A 17,369-nucleotide genomic window follows, 5' to 3' on the forward strand; every position below is an offset into this window, starting at 1 on the left:
TTCTTTGGTAAGCATCTGGTGAATATGGAAAGAAGAGAGAGATTCTTGACACAAAAGTGCAGCCTACCACTTGGATGGACTTTCTGTTTAAGAAGCACCAAGCAGATCTTAATTATAAAAATGTATCTGCATAGATACTAGCTAATACTGGGAAATACTGGCTCCTGGGAACAATGGATGGTGTGAAATCTTAGAAATATCGCAAATACAGGGATAAGAGATGTGACTGCACAGAAATCATCAAATGCAGTAAATTAGCTAAAGTTAAAAAAAAAAAAGGAAAAAAAAAGTGAAAGCAAAAGTGTATTTCCTCACAAGTTTACTTTAGTTACAATAAACATGTAATAGTGGATGCATTCTTACCAGAAAAGGAGTTTGCTTCTAAAAATCTGAGCATCTCTTAAGAACAATTTGATATACTTGGTCTTAAAAAATATAAAAATGTCTGAGCAAAATAAATATTGAGGTTTTAAATATGTATCTCACTACTCTAATAGCAGTTAGAAGTCTACCTGAACAAGCACCATGAAATGCTTGACTCACTAAGCTACCTTCCTTCTTCTGCAAGCTCTAAAAGACCCACACAATGGAAAACAATCAGCAAAGTAAAACTACAGATAAATACTGAAAAAAGTTTCCAAATGCTTAGTAGTGAGGTTGACAAACTGACGTTTTAAGCAAAAGGACCTAATAACATGACACAGTTACAGAAGCAACAGTCTTAAGAGACAAAGTCAGGAAATTCAAGTAACAATAGTCTCAAAACGTTCAAATACACAAAGGCAAAACTTTATTGTTCTTTAACAAACACATTATTAAAAATTCACAAATTGCCTTATTCAGAGATGATCCCAACAAAAATCCCAGACGTATTCACTATACTTAAATACAAATCATATTTGCAAGGTCTGATAGTCTGCCAGTACAACTTTATATTTCAGTCTATTATTGAAGACAAGTATTTGTAAAATAAATAAAAAAAGATAAGCATTAACTTCATAATTCACAACAAAAATCTACTAATTCATCGAACTTGTGTAAAAAAAAAAAAAAAGCCCTGCAAGACCTTTAGTCTCTGCAAAAACTGGACCTCAGTCGTTTAATTTGAAAAAGCATACGTGGTAATTTTACACTGCAGTATCTTTTCTTGACAGCTTTGCACATGCCTGCCATTTCATCACTAATTGGTTCAGAGCTAATGTCACAAAGAATAGGAATACCATTAACTCAAGAATGGACCAAAACCCCAAAAGCTAGCTGCTCGCTGCTTTAAGTGATCACTAGGAGACTGTGAAGCAACTTTTAGAACAGCAACAGCTTGCAGAAGAAAAGAATCTCTTTTCCTTCCCCCTCCCCACCACAGCTGTTTTTGGTTTGCACAGAAAAGGGAATGTTCAGTTTGGTTTTCGTGGGCTCTTATTTTTTGGTTTAGGTATTAAAGGGAAAAAATGCACTAGGAAAAACAGTTTTGGGGAAAGTGTGTTTTAAAATAGATCCACAAGATAAAGATTTCACTTTCATATATCACAATTACAACTTTTTGTTCAGGACAGATGAAATGACTTTCAATTTCTTTCCCATATGTTACATATCAAGCTGCTTAAAATAGCATCCAGTTACGATTTTTGGTAGTTTTCTTTTAGTTTGCCTCCATGTTTTCAAGCATTCTTGTTGGACAAGCACAGCATCCTCACCACTGGATAGATAAATTTACCTCTCCAGCCAGCTTACTGGTAAGTATCTAAGAGTGATTCTTCCATCAACTTAGACAACTCAATCTCGCTTTTGCAGACTCGCATATGCTGTTTCTTCAAGAAGTCAGAAACATGCTATAATTGTTCTCCCAGGTAGAAAAGCTTACTTCCTGCAAGTAGATGTATAGCTATGAAATAACTGATCAGGTCTCCATTTCAGTCTCCATGATATCAGTCCTTGAAGGAGTTTTAGTTTCCGGCACAGTCTCTCCATCTAGATCCTGAATGTCAGACAAATCAAGAGTAGGCAATGGTACTCTCCAATACAGGAATGAGTTATACTGACAAAATTCTTCTTCCTGCTTTAAAAAGAGAGAAACAAGAACAGCAACAAAACATTAACGTATATCACTGCAGTAAAAGTAAACAATAAAAAAACTTTTACTAAAGAAGCTGATCATAGTTTACTTTTAGTATTTCAAATAATTTTACAAAGGACTACTGCATACCTCTGGGAAATAGTAACAATTCCACCAATGTGTTCCACTTAGAGTATCTGCACGGAACAAGGCTGAAAAACTTGTGCAATTCTTTTTGCACTTTGCATATGTAAAAATTATTCACTGCCTTCTCCTCTCACAATGCCATATGAACATCATACATATTTAGAAGCTTGTATTCCAAAAAATGTATTTAACTATTTTGCGTCTACTTAGAGAACAGTATTTGCAGGAAAAGTAAAGCACTAGTGAGGGTTTCTACCACATTGGGTTTCTTCTTTTCTTTATCTACATTTTGTACGTTAGCATAGAAAAGAATAATCAACAGGGAGGGGAAAGCTTAAGACAAGATAAACTGTATGGGAAAAAAATGGGAGGAACATGTATTTATCTACTATCTTACTCTGCATGTATATGCCACCACAACCTTTTCCTTCTCTATTAGAAAATATGCTGTCTGCTTACAATCTTATGTCATTATTAAAATAAGAAAAAAAGTTTCTAGAATTGTTTGTCAATCCATGCACATTTCTATGAAAGTGATGCACATAGGAAGTGAGCAAAGATATTCTTAAGTCATTTGTTAGGTCTTGAACATGTACTTTGTTCTACTACATAAAAACAATGAGTACTGTTACATACCTAAAATTAATTATTTCTGGTATATATTGGTTTGTATTGTTTCTAACCTGCGATTAGAATTTTTAAACATTTTCATGAGTCAGTTTGAGCACATTTTGAAAAAAAAAGCATCTTTAACTACTAAACTGGTATAACCAACTTTCAGTATGGTTCTTGAACAAATTCATGATCTGTCTGCTGGCTTTGTAACAGAATAATGAAAACTAATGTCCAAAAAATCCCAGTATGTATTGATACTAAAGCCCCTCAGACACTGGAATAACATGATGCTTCTTAAAAAAGATAGATTTACTGTATGTTCCATATAAAAATAATTTTTCTATCTGTTACAACACAGACTTCTTGTGGACAACAGTTTGTTGTACTAGGTTACTTGTGTTTACTACCAAAACCTGCGTTATTTAAGAACTGTGATAATTAACACAAGGATAAAAGGTGAGGACATTTTATAATAATAGGATTGTGGTGTTCCTGTAGAGTATTACTGATACTACTATCTATTTGCTCATTAGGAAAAGAATAGCTTCAGGGAAGTTTAAAGAAAAAAAGTTCCTATTAGCTGGAATTGGGACCAAAAGCAGTGAAGTAATGGAGTGCCACAGAAACAGGACTGGTCATACAGAAACTGGAAGAAAGTCAAAATACAAGTAGCTGCATAAGTATTCCTGCGAACTGAGATTTTTGAACTGCACAGTATTAACAACAAACAATAAACAACGTGTGAAAGAATGATGAAAGATTACCTAGTCCATGTTCCTAACTAGGCAAGATCACTTATACTGAATTGTACAGGGCAGGTAGCTAACAACTTCTTTAAAATAAATCTCCAACAACGCAGTTTTAGAACCTGTAAGCACATAGCTATCCTTACACATTGTCCTCATGTTTACCTGAATTCCTCTTCTTATAATTTAAAAAAAAGTTGCTGCTCACACTGTGAAAAGCTAGTCATTTAAAATCAGAATACCACTGTGCTAGGTGCTTTGTATGCACCAAGGAAACGGCAGCATGCTTGTTCGAAAGAGATTATAATCTAAAACCGCACAACTGCAAAAATATGTATATTCCCAGTTTCAGGTTCAGATTACATGTTGGATTAATCTGAAGAGTATTCAAGTGTTCAGAGCAGCAGCATTTCAGCTTACTTGCATCTCCCAGAAAATTCAATGTGAAAATGAGCAAAACCAAGCAGTGCAAAGGACAGGAGCAAACACTCGATATTAATACATAAAATGAGTAACTGAGTTCCAAATATTCCCATTGAGCTAAATATCTTTCAAAACAGGTTCTGAGAAAAAATGCTAGCCATGTAGGTTACATACAGCAAGCTCAGTTAAAGCTCAGTTTCTAGAGATGAAGTTGTTCCATTTTAAGGAGTTAATTTCCTAACTCTAGTTACAAAGGTATGCTTGCAAATGTAACTCAAATAATATTTCTTTTTTGGTGAACTGCTGTATTATTGAAATTGCTCATAACTCTCCTGAACAACAGTAGGAAATTAATACTTTCCTTCTCATGCTTATTACTCTAGCAAATTTTGCAATAAGCCACAAAACAGCAAATAATGCCGACTTAAGAGGTGTAAAACTTATCATCAAAAATATTGGTCCTTGGAAAAAATTTAAAACATACAGGTATGACACACAGAAGGTGAAAGAAAAACCTCTTCTCTTAACATTAACCACAGAGAAGACAGAAAAAAACCCTCTTCTCCTAACATTAACAAAGCTTTATTTTAAAGTGGAAATATTTTTATACAGTATTGTAATTGGGGAAACAAACTATTTAAAAATACAGTCCCACAAGAAATATTTTATATAGGGAAATATGCAACTATATATAAAATCTTCCTATGGAATACTTTCAGAAAGTATTGTCTCACTCTTCACTGGGTAGGACTCCAGGGGCCTTACTGCCTTGCCTATCACGACTAAAGAACAACAAATAAATCTAGGGATAAGTAAAGAATTCAGCATCATATGTGCAATGGAGTAGAACTGTTTGGTAGAGCTTGGCTCAATTTGTCACCAAAATTTCAAAAGAAGCCTTTTCTCTCTTCCAAACTTAAGGATATCCTTGTATTTAAAAGCTCTAGCTTAAAAAGGATGTGTTATTTTCCCAGTGCATACCGATTTTTTTCCTTGATTCATTTGTGCCTTAATTCCACTAATAATCACAAAAAAAGAAAAAAGGGATGAGCCCGAGAAAGGTAAGCCACGAGTTTTGTTTACAGACCATAAACAGGTGTTATACCATCGAAGGGCTATTTTTTTCAAAACCGGGGACTAAAACTAGAGTTCAAAGTCCATCTGACCCAGTTTGAGTCCTTGGCTTTTCCAACCCACTGGATCAAATCCTTTACTTTTAGTTAAAAGGTCCAAGTGGGAGGAGCAGCGAGCTTAGGTACATCAAACTTCTACGCAGGCAGGAAATTCAACCTCGCATGTTACTTTCGCAGAAGTGAAACCTTCTTGGCACCGCGAGCACTGCCCCCGCTGTGCACGACGCCATCAAACGCTGGTTAAATGACCCATCCCCTGACCATCCTCTTCACCAGACCTTTTGTTCAAGGCACCGCTACTCAAGGCTCATCCCCAACAAAAAAGGTAAAAAAAAAAAGAAAAAAAAGCCGTCGCCTGTTCCCAGCCTGGCCTGCGACCCCCCAGCAGCCGGCACAGCCTGCGGCCGGGGCAGGCCGGCTCCGGCCGCCGCTTCCCTGCCGTTTCCCTACAGGGGACCTCGCGGCGGGCGGGGAGGCCGCGCGGCCCGGCCCGGCCCGGCCCCGGGGGGAGGCGGGCCTCGCCCGGCCCCGCGCCCAGCGCCCCGGCTGCCCCGTTACCTCGGCGGCGGCGGCCCGCTCCTTGCCGCGGTCCCCAGCGCCTCCTGCCGCCGCCTGCGATTCCTCCGGCGCCGCCGGCCCCCCGCGCCGCCGCCGCCGGCCCGCCGCCTCGCCCTGCTCCGCCCGCGGGCTTCCGCCCCGCAGCCCGGGCCGCTTCCCCGGCGGCGCCTCGGCCTCCTCCAGCTGCCGCTTCGGGGCGGCGCTCGCCGCCTCGGCCCGCGGGCGCCGCTCGGGCGCGGCGGCGCGCGGCGGCGGCTCGGGCAGGCGGCGTTTGAAGGGCACGTGACACACCAACGGCTCGGCGCGCCGCTTGGCCATGGAGCGGCCCGGCCCGCGGCCGCGCGTCCCCCGCAGCGCAAGCCCGGCCGCGCCGCGCCGAATGCTCATGCGCAGCGCGGCCAGGCCCAAGTAGAGTCGCCGCCGTGCCGTACGGCTGCCCCGCCCCGCCCCCCCGGGGCCGCGCGCGAGGGGCTGCGCAGGCGCCGCCGCGGGGCACCTCGGTTCCGGCGCCGTTGAGCACAGCGCGCCCTCAGCGGCGGCTGCAGCCTGCCCGCGCGTCCGCCCGAGTGCTGGAAACGTCTCGCTTTGAGCGACTTCTGGGGTTAGGAAAAAAACAGAAACCACCCTCTGGCTGGTTGCCCGGGACACTTAATCCGTTATTCAACCAAGGGCTGAAGGTTCAGACAGCTCCGCGATGGTGAAGCGGCTCTGCCCCTTCTAACGCCGCAGTCCATTACAGACCGAGTTAGACGGAAAGCGCAGGGACATCAGCACGCGAAATGGTAAAGGGTTAAGGAAGCACGACGTAAAAAAAGTTGTCAAAAATCCAGCCTGAGCGATACAAATCAAAGATAAGACTCATCAAGTCATACTGCAAACTTTAATATCCAAGAAAAATCAAGTCCATTATACACATTAAAAATAGAGGAAAGTTCACGCCAAGACATGAAACTTCCAATTCTTATCTCCGTAACTGATTTTCGAATGTAGTACATATAAATAAAAATACAGGACACTTTACATTTGTCAAGCTTACCCCATATAAAGAAGTATTACACTGCACATTATGCAGCATTTTATATTTTACACTCAATACCACATACAGTTTAATAGTGACCTAAATCATCTTGGCTTCAGCTGATAAACAAGTTATGCATTTTTTTCCCTGTGTATACAATTAAGAGAGGAATGCAATCACACTGAATAATACACATTTATCCCTGTCCATAAAAATACAAATGATGAATTTTAAGAACTCATAAATAAGACTGCAGGTAAAACACTAGTCAACTCATACAATTCATTCACAAGATTATTCTGCTTCCAACTCTTAATGCAACTGTTACATTTCAAAAGGGAAGCATCAGGGAAAACTGGCATTGTCCAAATTAAAAATAGAAGCACATCACTATATACCTGACATAAGTCAATAAAAACATACATTTTTCCAAAAGCAAAGCAAAAAAATGGCACTTTCGACAACGGGGTAGTGAAGAACAAACCCAAGAGAACAAAAGATACTGAGATTTAGTCAATGCAAAAAGTTCAATGGTCTATTTGTAAAAACAATAACACCACATTTCAAGAGCAACTACAGGCTGGTTAAAAGAGGCAGAAATTGGGCAATATTACAGATGTAAATACTCAGCAACTACATAATTAACATTTACCTAACCTTGTCTTATTTCAAAGAGCTTGAAATTTGAATAAAATGCTAATCACTTTTTATCTAAGGAAAAAACTGAATGAAGGCAAGGAATCACAAAGTTCATAGAAAAAAATTGGAGTAAATAGTACAATAAGGAAATTAAAGCAACAGAAGACTTTGAGGTGAGCAAGGGCTTGTTTTTCTATCTAGTTATAATAATGGCAGTGTTTCAGCTTTGAATGGGTCTTTCTCGGAACAGGGTTAAACTTTGAGTATTCATTAACAGAGCTAAATCTTGGTGGTGCATCTTTAAGAAGAGAAGACAGTTCAAAGACGATTTTAAGTTAAAGCTCCAATGAAAATGTTTGTGGTTCAGAAGCCTTTAGCCTTGATAAGGATTCTGAGCAGAAAACGACATAGTACTGAAACATCCACAGGCTCTCTCTCTTATGCAGTGTTGAGACTATATCAAAGGTAAAGATGTGTTTTTCCCTCCATGCAAACTTTCAATTAAAAAAGAAATGAAGGCACAATTTTCCTGCCTTAACAGAAGAAATCCAAAATCTTTAATTGATATAGCCCCTATGAAAAAGATGTGATTAGGCCAACACCATGAAAAAGGGGCTATAAATAACTGAAAGCAACTGAGGTTGTTTGAAAAAGGATGAAAGTGGTACCTAAATTAACCATCATATTAATATGAACAAAAAACAAAGGGCTAATGTGATACCTCCTCTTAGCGCAGTAATTATTAACTAATGTTTTCTCATTTACCTATATTCTAAGTGACAGAAGCCTCCATCTCTCTTGTATAGTGACAGGTTTTGTAGATAAAATATCCACCTAAACTTTATGTGCCAGGAAAAAATTAAGATAAGGAAGCAAGAGGTAGACTTCACAGTAGCACGGGTAAACTGCCTTGAAATTGCAACCAAATTATCTACCAGTTGGCCTGCATATGCCGACTCAGACAAGAAGGTGTTTTGGTTACAGTACATCTTGTTTATATGCAACTTTTTGGGCAGGGGGGTAGAAGGAGAAAAAGGGATTTCCTTTCACCCACTACCTGTTTATGGCATGGGTAAGTCAGCTATGCTATAAAATTTTAAAAACAGAAAAGAGCTGAAAGTATAACAGGACTTTCTGTTGTTTAATTATCTTTAACAAAATATATTGCTTCCACATCTTTAATTTAAGTGGCAGGCAGGTGACTCAGAACCAATACATTTTAAGTCTGCGAAACATCCAATATTTCAGTTTCAGCACCAACAGATTAATCACAACTGGTGTTAAACCTGAACTGAGGTTAGTTTACTGTTCCTCTATGACATGTTCTTCACTTAGTACTTTGCTTTCACATATTATTTCAGATTGCCTACAGATTGTGTTTTATTACATTGTTAACAGTCAGATTTGAAGATTAACATTTGTACAATAGTCTTTGTTCCTATTTCCAGTTCCACAGAAAATGCTGTCTAACAGTTCTGATGGTTATTATATCTTCCAAGAAACATTTTACCTCTTTTCAATCATTTTAGACTGCATAATTTCAAGTGCATATTTAGACATACTTCCTTAAACTGTGACACAGCTAGTACAGGAAGCACCTCTAAGCATTCCTAATATCACAAAATTAAAAAAATATATAAATTTATGAAAACTGAGGCAGCGTATGTGGAGAATTAGCATGGTTAGGGCAAACATAAAATTTTATACTCAAGAAAATGGTTTTTTTAAATGCATTCCAAAGCACAAGGACAGTGTATGTGAACATTTTCCCCTCCATTTTCATTAGTATAGTACAAATATGCATGGCATAGTACATGTCTGGATAGCAACAGAGATTAAGAAAATAGACACTATCTAAGTCCTAATTAGGAATAAGAAGGCACCACTGATTTGAGGTTGTGTCCAGACATCACCCAGTCAGTTTTGTTTTCAATTTTAGCATTTGAGCCAACATTTTTTTCTGATTAACCTATTCAAACCACTTCTATTCTGGTTTTCTCACGACAAACAACACACATTCATAGTAGTATTTCATCATGGAGAGTTCATTCACAGTGTATGTTGATAATACAGATTCTTTCTCCACCTGAAAATATAAAGCAGAAGCCTTCAAAACACTTTCTCTACCAGCACTGTGTAAGTTTCTCGCAGTCAGAAAGAAATTGCTATATACTACTACCAACAGATTTCAATGCCTATCCACTCATTTTTTAAAAAAATGAGAAAATGTAAAATTTTGCAACGCAGTTACGAGCATTTAATTGTTCTAAATGTTATTAACCTGTGCCATTAAGCTAAACTACATTTAAGGTAAAGACTCTATGAAGCAGTTTGTCCAGTCTATACTACGCGCTCCCAAACTACAGTATTTTCTTACCTCAATATGGAATCCATACTGCAGTATAACATTTTTTATATCCTCATAGCTTAATTCTATAGAAAGTTCATTGGCCAAGTTTTCAAAGTGGTAAAGGAGAGGACCTAGAGGATAAGAATAAAATGGAAAGGGATGTCAAAAAAAAAACCAAACTTTTTTTTAGAATCAGAAGTACATACCGCAAGCGCTAAGAATGCTAACATTTAGGCCCACAATCAAATACAGACAAAAAAGATACATATTACTCAAATATGCTTTTTATAATGGATTTCAGAATCAACGTAAAGTTAGAACAAATGAGTTCAACTGATACTGAACAATAACGTCTTATTCCATACCAAATTGTGTCTTCTGTCTCTTAAATTTTATTCCCCTTCACCATTGTAGAATCATAGCTGTCTCTACCGAATTAGAAGCAGGACATGTGGCCTCTACAAGAGCTACGTTCACATTTTGTGACTGGCCAGGACAAGTGTAGTGACTGACCGACTACTACACAAAATGTGTGATGTATGAGGTTTTTCTGCCTTTCCCTCACCATGGCAGAAATTTTAAGTCTCTTTTCCTTTAAACCAGAGCATCCATAAACCTTATCCTTGAACCTTCTGCTTACAAGCACAGTACCAATTAGATGACAGATATAGACAGAACAGCTTCTTTCCTTGGAAAGCCAGCAGAAAGAATACAGGACAATACCTTTGTCAAACAAATAACATAAACATGTGATGCATGATTTCAAAACCCAGCACTAGGCAGCTTTGATGCCATATATAAAATCACTTGACAGTAACTTAACAAAAATAACCATTTGCACATATTCTTCAATATTCTGACATATTGAACAGGCCTCAGATGATTTGCAAGCTGTAATTTTTTTCTTTTTTTTGGCTCTGTGGAGTTTTCAGCACAGACACTTTCATCCCCATAACTCTTTTCAAGTACTAGGAGCCCATTATGTGAGGAAACAGAACTTGGGAGTAAGTGGAAGAAAGGTCACACTTGCCTACATTTATCCATATTCCTCCAGGCTTTAGTATTTTCCATATTGTATCAATATAATCAATAACGTTATGTGCCGTATCTATGAAGAAGCAGGTTGCTATGCAGTCCCATGTATCTGCATAAAAAGAACATATTATACAGAGATCAGGTTCAATGTTTCTTGCCCTGTAAAAATTTAACACCAATATTTGTTGTTACACTTAGGCTTTCCTTCAACTAATAATAGAAGTTGAACACTCTTCATGTTTACCAGAAACTAGCTGTGTTTTACAAAAGCAATGGACAGCAAGTTTGACTTTGAGGGGTGTGCATACATATACATACATATAAGTGCCCAAATGTGCTAATACTCACCTGTTTTTATTAACTTCACTACCAGAAAGGTTAAAAATATAAATGCAAAAATACTCTGTGACTTTGGGCCTCTCCAGTTATGCTAACACCTAGAACAATACAGGTCTGTACATTAAAGCATATTTTTACAAAGTATGTAGCTTCAAAGCACTTTATCCACTATCTGAATGTTTCTCCAGCTGTATTTTACTAGTGTATTTAACTAGCAAGATCTTTCAAGGACTATCTTTTAAAGAATGAGGCTCCCCATTTTTTGTCTAAACAATATCTTTGAAATTGCAAAAGTCTAAGTTCTCTAAATTTAAAAAAAATCTGAATCTATCACCATCACCTTGTCTAATACAAGACAGATTAAACTGCAGAAAATGGGGCAATTTAAGGAAGCCATTTTCCAACAAACTATCTGGAAGCTTAGCTGCACAAAAGAAGGCTGATCGAAAGCTATTTAATTCTGGTGTAAATAACTACGGCTCCAATAAGGTCAGAGAAGTGGAAGCAGAAAACAGAACCTGCAATTTCTGTTCAAATCAATACTGGGGGGTTGGGGGGGGGGGGGGAAGACCTCCAAAATAGACATACTCCATGTTTCTTAGTATTTGCTCTACTAGGATCAGAAGTGTTACGGGTAAATGCTATCCTTTGATCAAAAGCCAAAATATGTAATTGGTACAGTAAGCGCTGAAGGAGGTTGTCATCTGCAGATTAAGTCAACATTAGATTAGTCATAAAAGATCACATAATAGCTGCAATGAAGACAGCATAACTAATCTGATATAACCAGGAAAAATAACGGTATTTGTACTGGCTAGAGCATCTCAATCTTTAACAATTACCATCTCCATAATGTGCCCCCAAAATACCTGCTACTGGCACTCAATATGCATGCATTTGTTTCATTTGTAATTAACTATTTCTGAAACAGTTGGGTATGCTTTACAACTGTAAAGGAATCAAAAAAAAAACCTTCCTATTTCTTGCACTAAAGAATTGACTCTCCATTCCACACCGTTCACCTGTTTAACATCACTTTTCTTAATCAGATAAACTTTTCCCTAATATTCTTATGTTGTCTTTATTTTGAAAGAGACTACTACAATAGTGTATTCTTTTATAACTAAACAGAAAAGAATAATTTATTTGGAGGAAAAAAAAAAACTTGCTACAGTTAGCACTTTTGTTGCTTAACAATCACAGACATAGTTCCACTGTATTTGTGATCATTTATTTGTTCCACTCTATTTGTAATCATTTCTTATTGTCTTATCATTAATACACTGAAGATGCATGGAAAGACTAAATATTTGCATTTACTCACTGCACTCAGAGTAAATTTCTTGAAAATCTCCTGCTGTCATAGAGAAGTTTGCACCAGAAGGAAGACTGTGAGGGTCGACATCAGGGAAATAAATTGGTCGGATCTGATCAGCAGATCTTCTGTTATTGCTAAACTGATGAATCCAGGGATAAAGTTTACATGAGTTGATTTCAGAGCATCTGAAAAATAAGAAGTCAGAACAACTCAGTTTCACTTAGCTGCTTAAGTATTATTTAAAAGTGTAGATATCTTGCATATAAAATGATACACAAAAAGACTTTCACCAACATCCATGATTTTGTTGATAAAGTTAAAGCTATAAGCTTTCTAAAGCACTTTTATCTAGTTCATGACCCATCAATTTATGAAGTGATCAAACGATATTAAACGATTTCACTCTCTGACATATAAAACTATCACCACTAAATAACTGCCCTTTCCCCCCCCCATTTTAAAACTTTCTTTTCACCCTTTTCACCACTTTCCCCAACTTACTTTTCACTGAAAAGAAAGCTAACAAGATTCTTTCTGTGATATGGACAAAATTTGTGATTCCGTAAATTCAGTAAAGCTATTAAGTCTTTCTGGATTATCCTTTTTTATTAAAAAAAAAAAGAAGAGCAACAATAGTTTCATGCTTGTCTTTGAATTTTGGGGGAATATTGTCCTCATTCTAGGTTCTTCTGCCTTTTCTGAACCACAATCACAGGGACTTTGAAGCACAGCAAAATAAAAGCTTTGTTCAAATGCTATATTAAAGAACGTATTTAACTTTCAAAATCTTTTTGCAAAGGCATAGAAGTTTTGCACTAGCTGTCTCTTAAGTTATTAGCATCGGAAGTGTTGCAACTATGCAAAGTAATTTTCTTAAATAAAACCTGTGGACTGACACGACAAACTAAGCGAACTCTAAAAAGTGATGAAATAGTATTCAAAGTAAATAAAAGTAAACAAAAAAGTTTTCCGCAGAGTCCGGCAAACTCAATTTGTAACTTAAAAAAGGAAGAAGTTTTCTCTCCCCATGCATCACCACCAAATTCTGCAGTCAAGTCCACTTACTAGTGCCATGATATACATGCATAACTAAATATTCGGAGATAACAAAGGACATCTGTTCTATAAAATACGTATCAACAAACACCTCTTAAACTGCAAGCAATCTACCAGTTTACATAAAATGCACTCTTTTGGTTTGTGGATAAAAAACATCTGAGGTATAATCTTTGAAGTAAAAATTTTGACCTTGATGTCACATTTAGTTTTCTCAGTAAAAACAATCAACTGCATATGAACAGCAGTATACTGAGCTCATCAACTGTCTCCATATATAATGGATATATAAATGCCAGATATATGCAATCCTAACAGTCATAAAGAAGACAAACAGGGGAAAATACCCTGATAACATGGATATAATTTCCTTCAAGCAAGACACTTCTACTTGGGCTGACTTCATTAAATAATAATAATTAGAAAAAGTCTATCAAATGTTTCTATGTTAACCATTTCAGCATTCTCCATGTGTTCGCAGTCAGTCTGTGTCCTTAGAACACTTCTGTAAAACAATGACATTTTCAGATAAGCAAGGCAAAGAAATGAAGATACCTGAGCTGATTAAAAAGGAAATTTTTCTGAGCCTGCCAGCAAACATGCACCTTTCAGTACTTTTTTTTTTCTCATTTTTGAGCACAAATTATTTACATGTACACTTCTAGACAGTTCCAGCACAATTCCCCATTTACTACAGAAGAACAATCTTGCTCCATATTCAAGCTTGAAAACCTTCTCTTTCCACCTTCCCTAATTTATACCTCAAAACTAAATACTGCGGTCCTTTACAATTACCATCCTTCCAACAAAAGATGCACAATAGAATTTAGGTTAAAAATATCTAACATCTTTAAGAGCATGAGGCACTTCACTTCTAATAGGGCAGCACCACTTACTGTGCAACGCAGTCTGAAAAACTAATTATGGAAAAGACTGATAGCTCAAATCTCACTTTTGAACTCTAATTTCAAGATAAAAATGCTTCAATGTTTTCCTCCTAAGGCATTCATCAATATGAAAAAAGTACAATTAAGCAACCTTCTCAAGGTGTCATTTATCTACAAAGACATTCCCTCAGGAAAGTAAAGGTTAGCCAACTGTCAGTGTGAATTCCACTGGCAGAATTCAAGCACTTTAAACTACCTGTACTCTTGTTTGGGTGCAAAGTGATTTTATACTACTCAAACTCTGTCTCCTCAAATATTCATAGGTGGGACTACAGCTTCTCCTGACAGGCTGTTGTGCTGAGGCTATTAAGTCTGCTCTGAATCTCCAGCTGCAAAACGAAGCAAGTCAGCAACTAGCTGCACGCTAGACCAATTCTGTTGCACAGTGGAAAAATTAGGCCATGTAAGAGCCCGTGTCTCTTCCATGCAGACACCACCCTCCCATTTTCCCTGCTATCAGATGTCGTAGGGTTGTAATGAGTATCTTGTGGCTCTAGACCACTTGAAAATTTTGGTGTGCTTCCCAGAGGTAGGAAGGCTGCTTATGATTTTTACAAGTTTTGCTTTGCCAAAGCATGTGAGAAATGAAGTGCGTCTGCACATCACCAGCGCTCACCTCTGCCATCTGTCATTATATCCAGGATTCTTCCAAACACAAGAAAAATACAGCAGCAATACAAAAATCGTATCATAAAGGAAAAAGCCGAATCTTCTCTTTAAGGATCGCAGCAGCCTTGGAGCCATTATAGCTTAACTCTCCAGAGCCACTTTGTTTTGGAATTGGAGCTTCCTCAATGGAATAACGTACTTTACACAATACAGTTTTCAAACCTGAGTTGATTCATTTCAATTTTTCAGTGACCATAGGTACACACTGATGCACTTTTGTGTTCACTACATACCATGCTTTGAAATTTTATCCACAGCAACATCAGTTCTCAATTTAAGAGAAGAAAGTTCTTTCACATGTGCCAAAACCAGCAAGTATCACTTTGTATACAGACTTAAGTCACTGTACCAAATCCAGAAGGCCCACTTTAGTAGTAGGCTTCGTATTGAAGACAGTACTTTGTCTCCCTAAAAACAAACCAAGGTCAGAGAAAGAAGGCAGATCAAAACTGTAAGCATACACTAGAAAAATCCTCATGTCATTATCAGCTGGAAAAAAAGAAACTAATTAGGAATTATACCATGCTGTTTTGAACTACAAAACTAAATAGAATTTTCAAAAAATGATTTAATATTTAACCTTTTTCTAAGCATCACTGAAATCAATAAAATAAGCTAGCATTTTATTCAAAGTTATTTTCCTTGTTCAACATGGAAAGACCTAGGCACCAACTCTACCCTCTTTCTGGATAAATTAAGAGGGAAGGAGGAAAGAAACTGTAGCTAAAGACTTATTCACAAAATCCTCTTTCCTTACCACACTCTTCCTTAACTGATACCTTCAACTCATACTGATCATTGTTATTTCTTTCAGCTCCCTTGTGCAGGAAGACAAACGTCCATTTCAGATGGCTAACTGGGAACAGCCATTTAGGCCTGAAGTGAAAGATCCCCAGAGTCCCTACAACCTTCTTAATAGCCATCCCAAGTCTACAGTTATCCCTGCACTTCAACTGACCTGACTGAAATTCAGAGTTGAGTTAGCAGTTATGTGTGTTCTCTTCCTGCTAATACCAAAACTTGTAACTGATAACTTGCCCAGGAAAGATGAAGGTTACAACAGCTGAGTATTTAAAGAAGGCAAAAACATTATCGTAAGTAGTTTCGGGTGAAGTTATACTTTCTGGATTGGACCAATGTGACAGCTAATCAGTGCTGTCAAACAGGGGAAGTGAATACTTTTATACTGCTTTGAATCAATTTAAAAGTTCCAAAGAGCATAACAGCCAACAAGGCTGTATAGCTAGGGGTGAGGATAACATGATCTCCTCTCCATAGCTGCAAGGCATTAGATCAGCTCAACTGTAACATGCAGTTTCACCACCAGATGACAGTCATTTATGAATGATGTAAGAAAAAAGAGCAAATACATCTCTACCAAGTATTTCTTTTCATTCTAGTGACCAGTGCTGTCGTATTCAGACGTTCAGCAGCCGTGAGAAACAATGTTTTCCCCTTGTTTTGTATTAGAATTTTAAGTAACAACAGATTTGGAATCATCTTCTGGGTCCCATGCCTAGCATGAGGGAAACATAGACCATAAACAGGACTGCAAAGCACCATGAAAACAGAGGGGACAGGCCAGCATTTTAGGTGTTTTCACAAAGGGCTTATCATTTCAGAATGAAGAATTAGGGAACCCACAAATTCTGTTTCTCTGAACTTGGTTTAAAAAAAAGAAAGAGAAAAAGAAAAAAATCTCCTTGATACTTGTCCGCTACCAGTCTTGCCACCCCCATTCCTACAGGAACTGCATTTTGCTGCCTTCTTCCTCCTCTAACAAATTCATTCAGCAATAATTTGCAGTGCAAGTAACAATACCGAACACAAAAACATCACTCTAAATTAAACCTATACAGTAAAATTTACATTATTGTCTTGCATTCAAATTTAGTACCTTAGGGCAGTTGCAGAACTATTAATTTTCTAATTTTAGCTGTTATTCAGTGACAAGACTTGCTTAAGAAGCAGTGTAGCATGTTCAGTTGGCTGTTTTCAACATAGAAATAGAACCTTATATTTTAATTTAGAATGCAACATTTTCATTGATAAGTTTCCTCTGTAATCACCATCACTAAGTATCATTCATATATTAATCCATCTTTGACACCTGTGAGGTAGGTGTGCACTTTATAAAAATAGATTTGAAATAAAAAATAAAATTTATTCAAAATTATGCAGGAAATCCATGGCAGAGTCCAATCAGCTTAAGTCTCATAACTGAAAAGGCATGCTTGCTACTATAAACTTAATAACTTATGCATAAGACTCATAATGCTCCCCCCCTCAAATTACTGCACTTATATAGACTCATAACCTTCCC

At 37.6% G+C, this 17,369-nt stretch overlaps 2 protein-coding genes across 4 annotated transcripts in view; both read right to left on the reverse strand.

The window, feature by feature from the left end:
* Positions 1 to 773: 773 nt before the first annotated feature.
* On the reverse strand, positions 774 to 6,134 carry LOC135325070 (uncharacterized protein C9orf40 homolog). Its single transcript, XM_064502534.1, has 2 exons — positions 5,676 to 6,134; positions 774 to 2,056 (listed from the first exon to the last, which is right to left on the reverse strand). Exons 1-2 carry the CDS (start codon positions 6,060 to 6,062, stop codon positions 1,898 to 1,900), a joined length of 546 nt encoding a protein of 181 aa, XP_064358604.1. The 5' UTR covers positions 6,063 to 6,134; the 3' UTR covers positions 774 to 1,897.
* Positions 6,135 to 6,541: 407 nt separating this feature from the next.
* Positions 6,542 to 17,369, reverse strand: part of LOC112983255 (carnosine N-methyltransferase) — a 37,670-nt gene continuing 26,842 nt past the window's right edge. For 2 of the 3 annotated variants that reach the window (XM_064502532.1, XM_026100248.2), the window contains 4 exons: positions 12,381 to 12,559; positions 10,713 to 10,826; positions 9,710 to 9,813; positions 6,542 to 9,418 (listed from right to left, as the gene is read on the reverse strand). In XM_064502532.1, the coding sequence (XP_064358602.1) occupies positions 9,317 to 9,418; positions 9,710 to 9,813; positions 10,713 to 10,826; positions 12,381 to 12,559 (499 nt within the window). In that variant the 3' untranslated portion in view covers positions 6,542 to 9,316. The remainder of the gene's footprint in view (positions 9,419 to 9,709; positions 9,814 to 10,712; positions 10,827 to 12,380; positions 12,560 to 17,369) is intronic. The other variant, XR_010386295.1, reaches the window with a different exon arrangement.

Source organism: Dromaius novaehollandiae, chromosome Z, assembly GCF_036370855.1.
Source record: "Dromaius novaehollandiae isolate bDroNov1 chromosome Z, bDroNov1.hap1, whole genome shotgun sequence".
Taxonomy (NCBI): Eukaryota; Metazoa; Chordata; class Aves; order Casuariiformes; family Dromaiidae; genus Dromaius; species Dromaius novaehollandiae.

What these genes read in the sequence shown, in the direction of transcription:
- LOC135325070 (XM_064502534.1), bottom strand. Translation starts at nt 6,062, where the DNA reads ATGAGCATTCGGCGCGGCGCGGCCGGGCTTGCGCTGCGGGGGACGCGC. An exon ending in AGCGGGCCGCCGCCGCCGAG is followed by an intron (nt 2,057 to 5,675) that starts GTAACGGGGCAG and finishes CTCTTTTTAAAG; the next exon opens with CAGGAAGAAGAATTTTGTCA.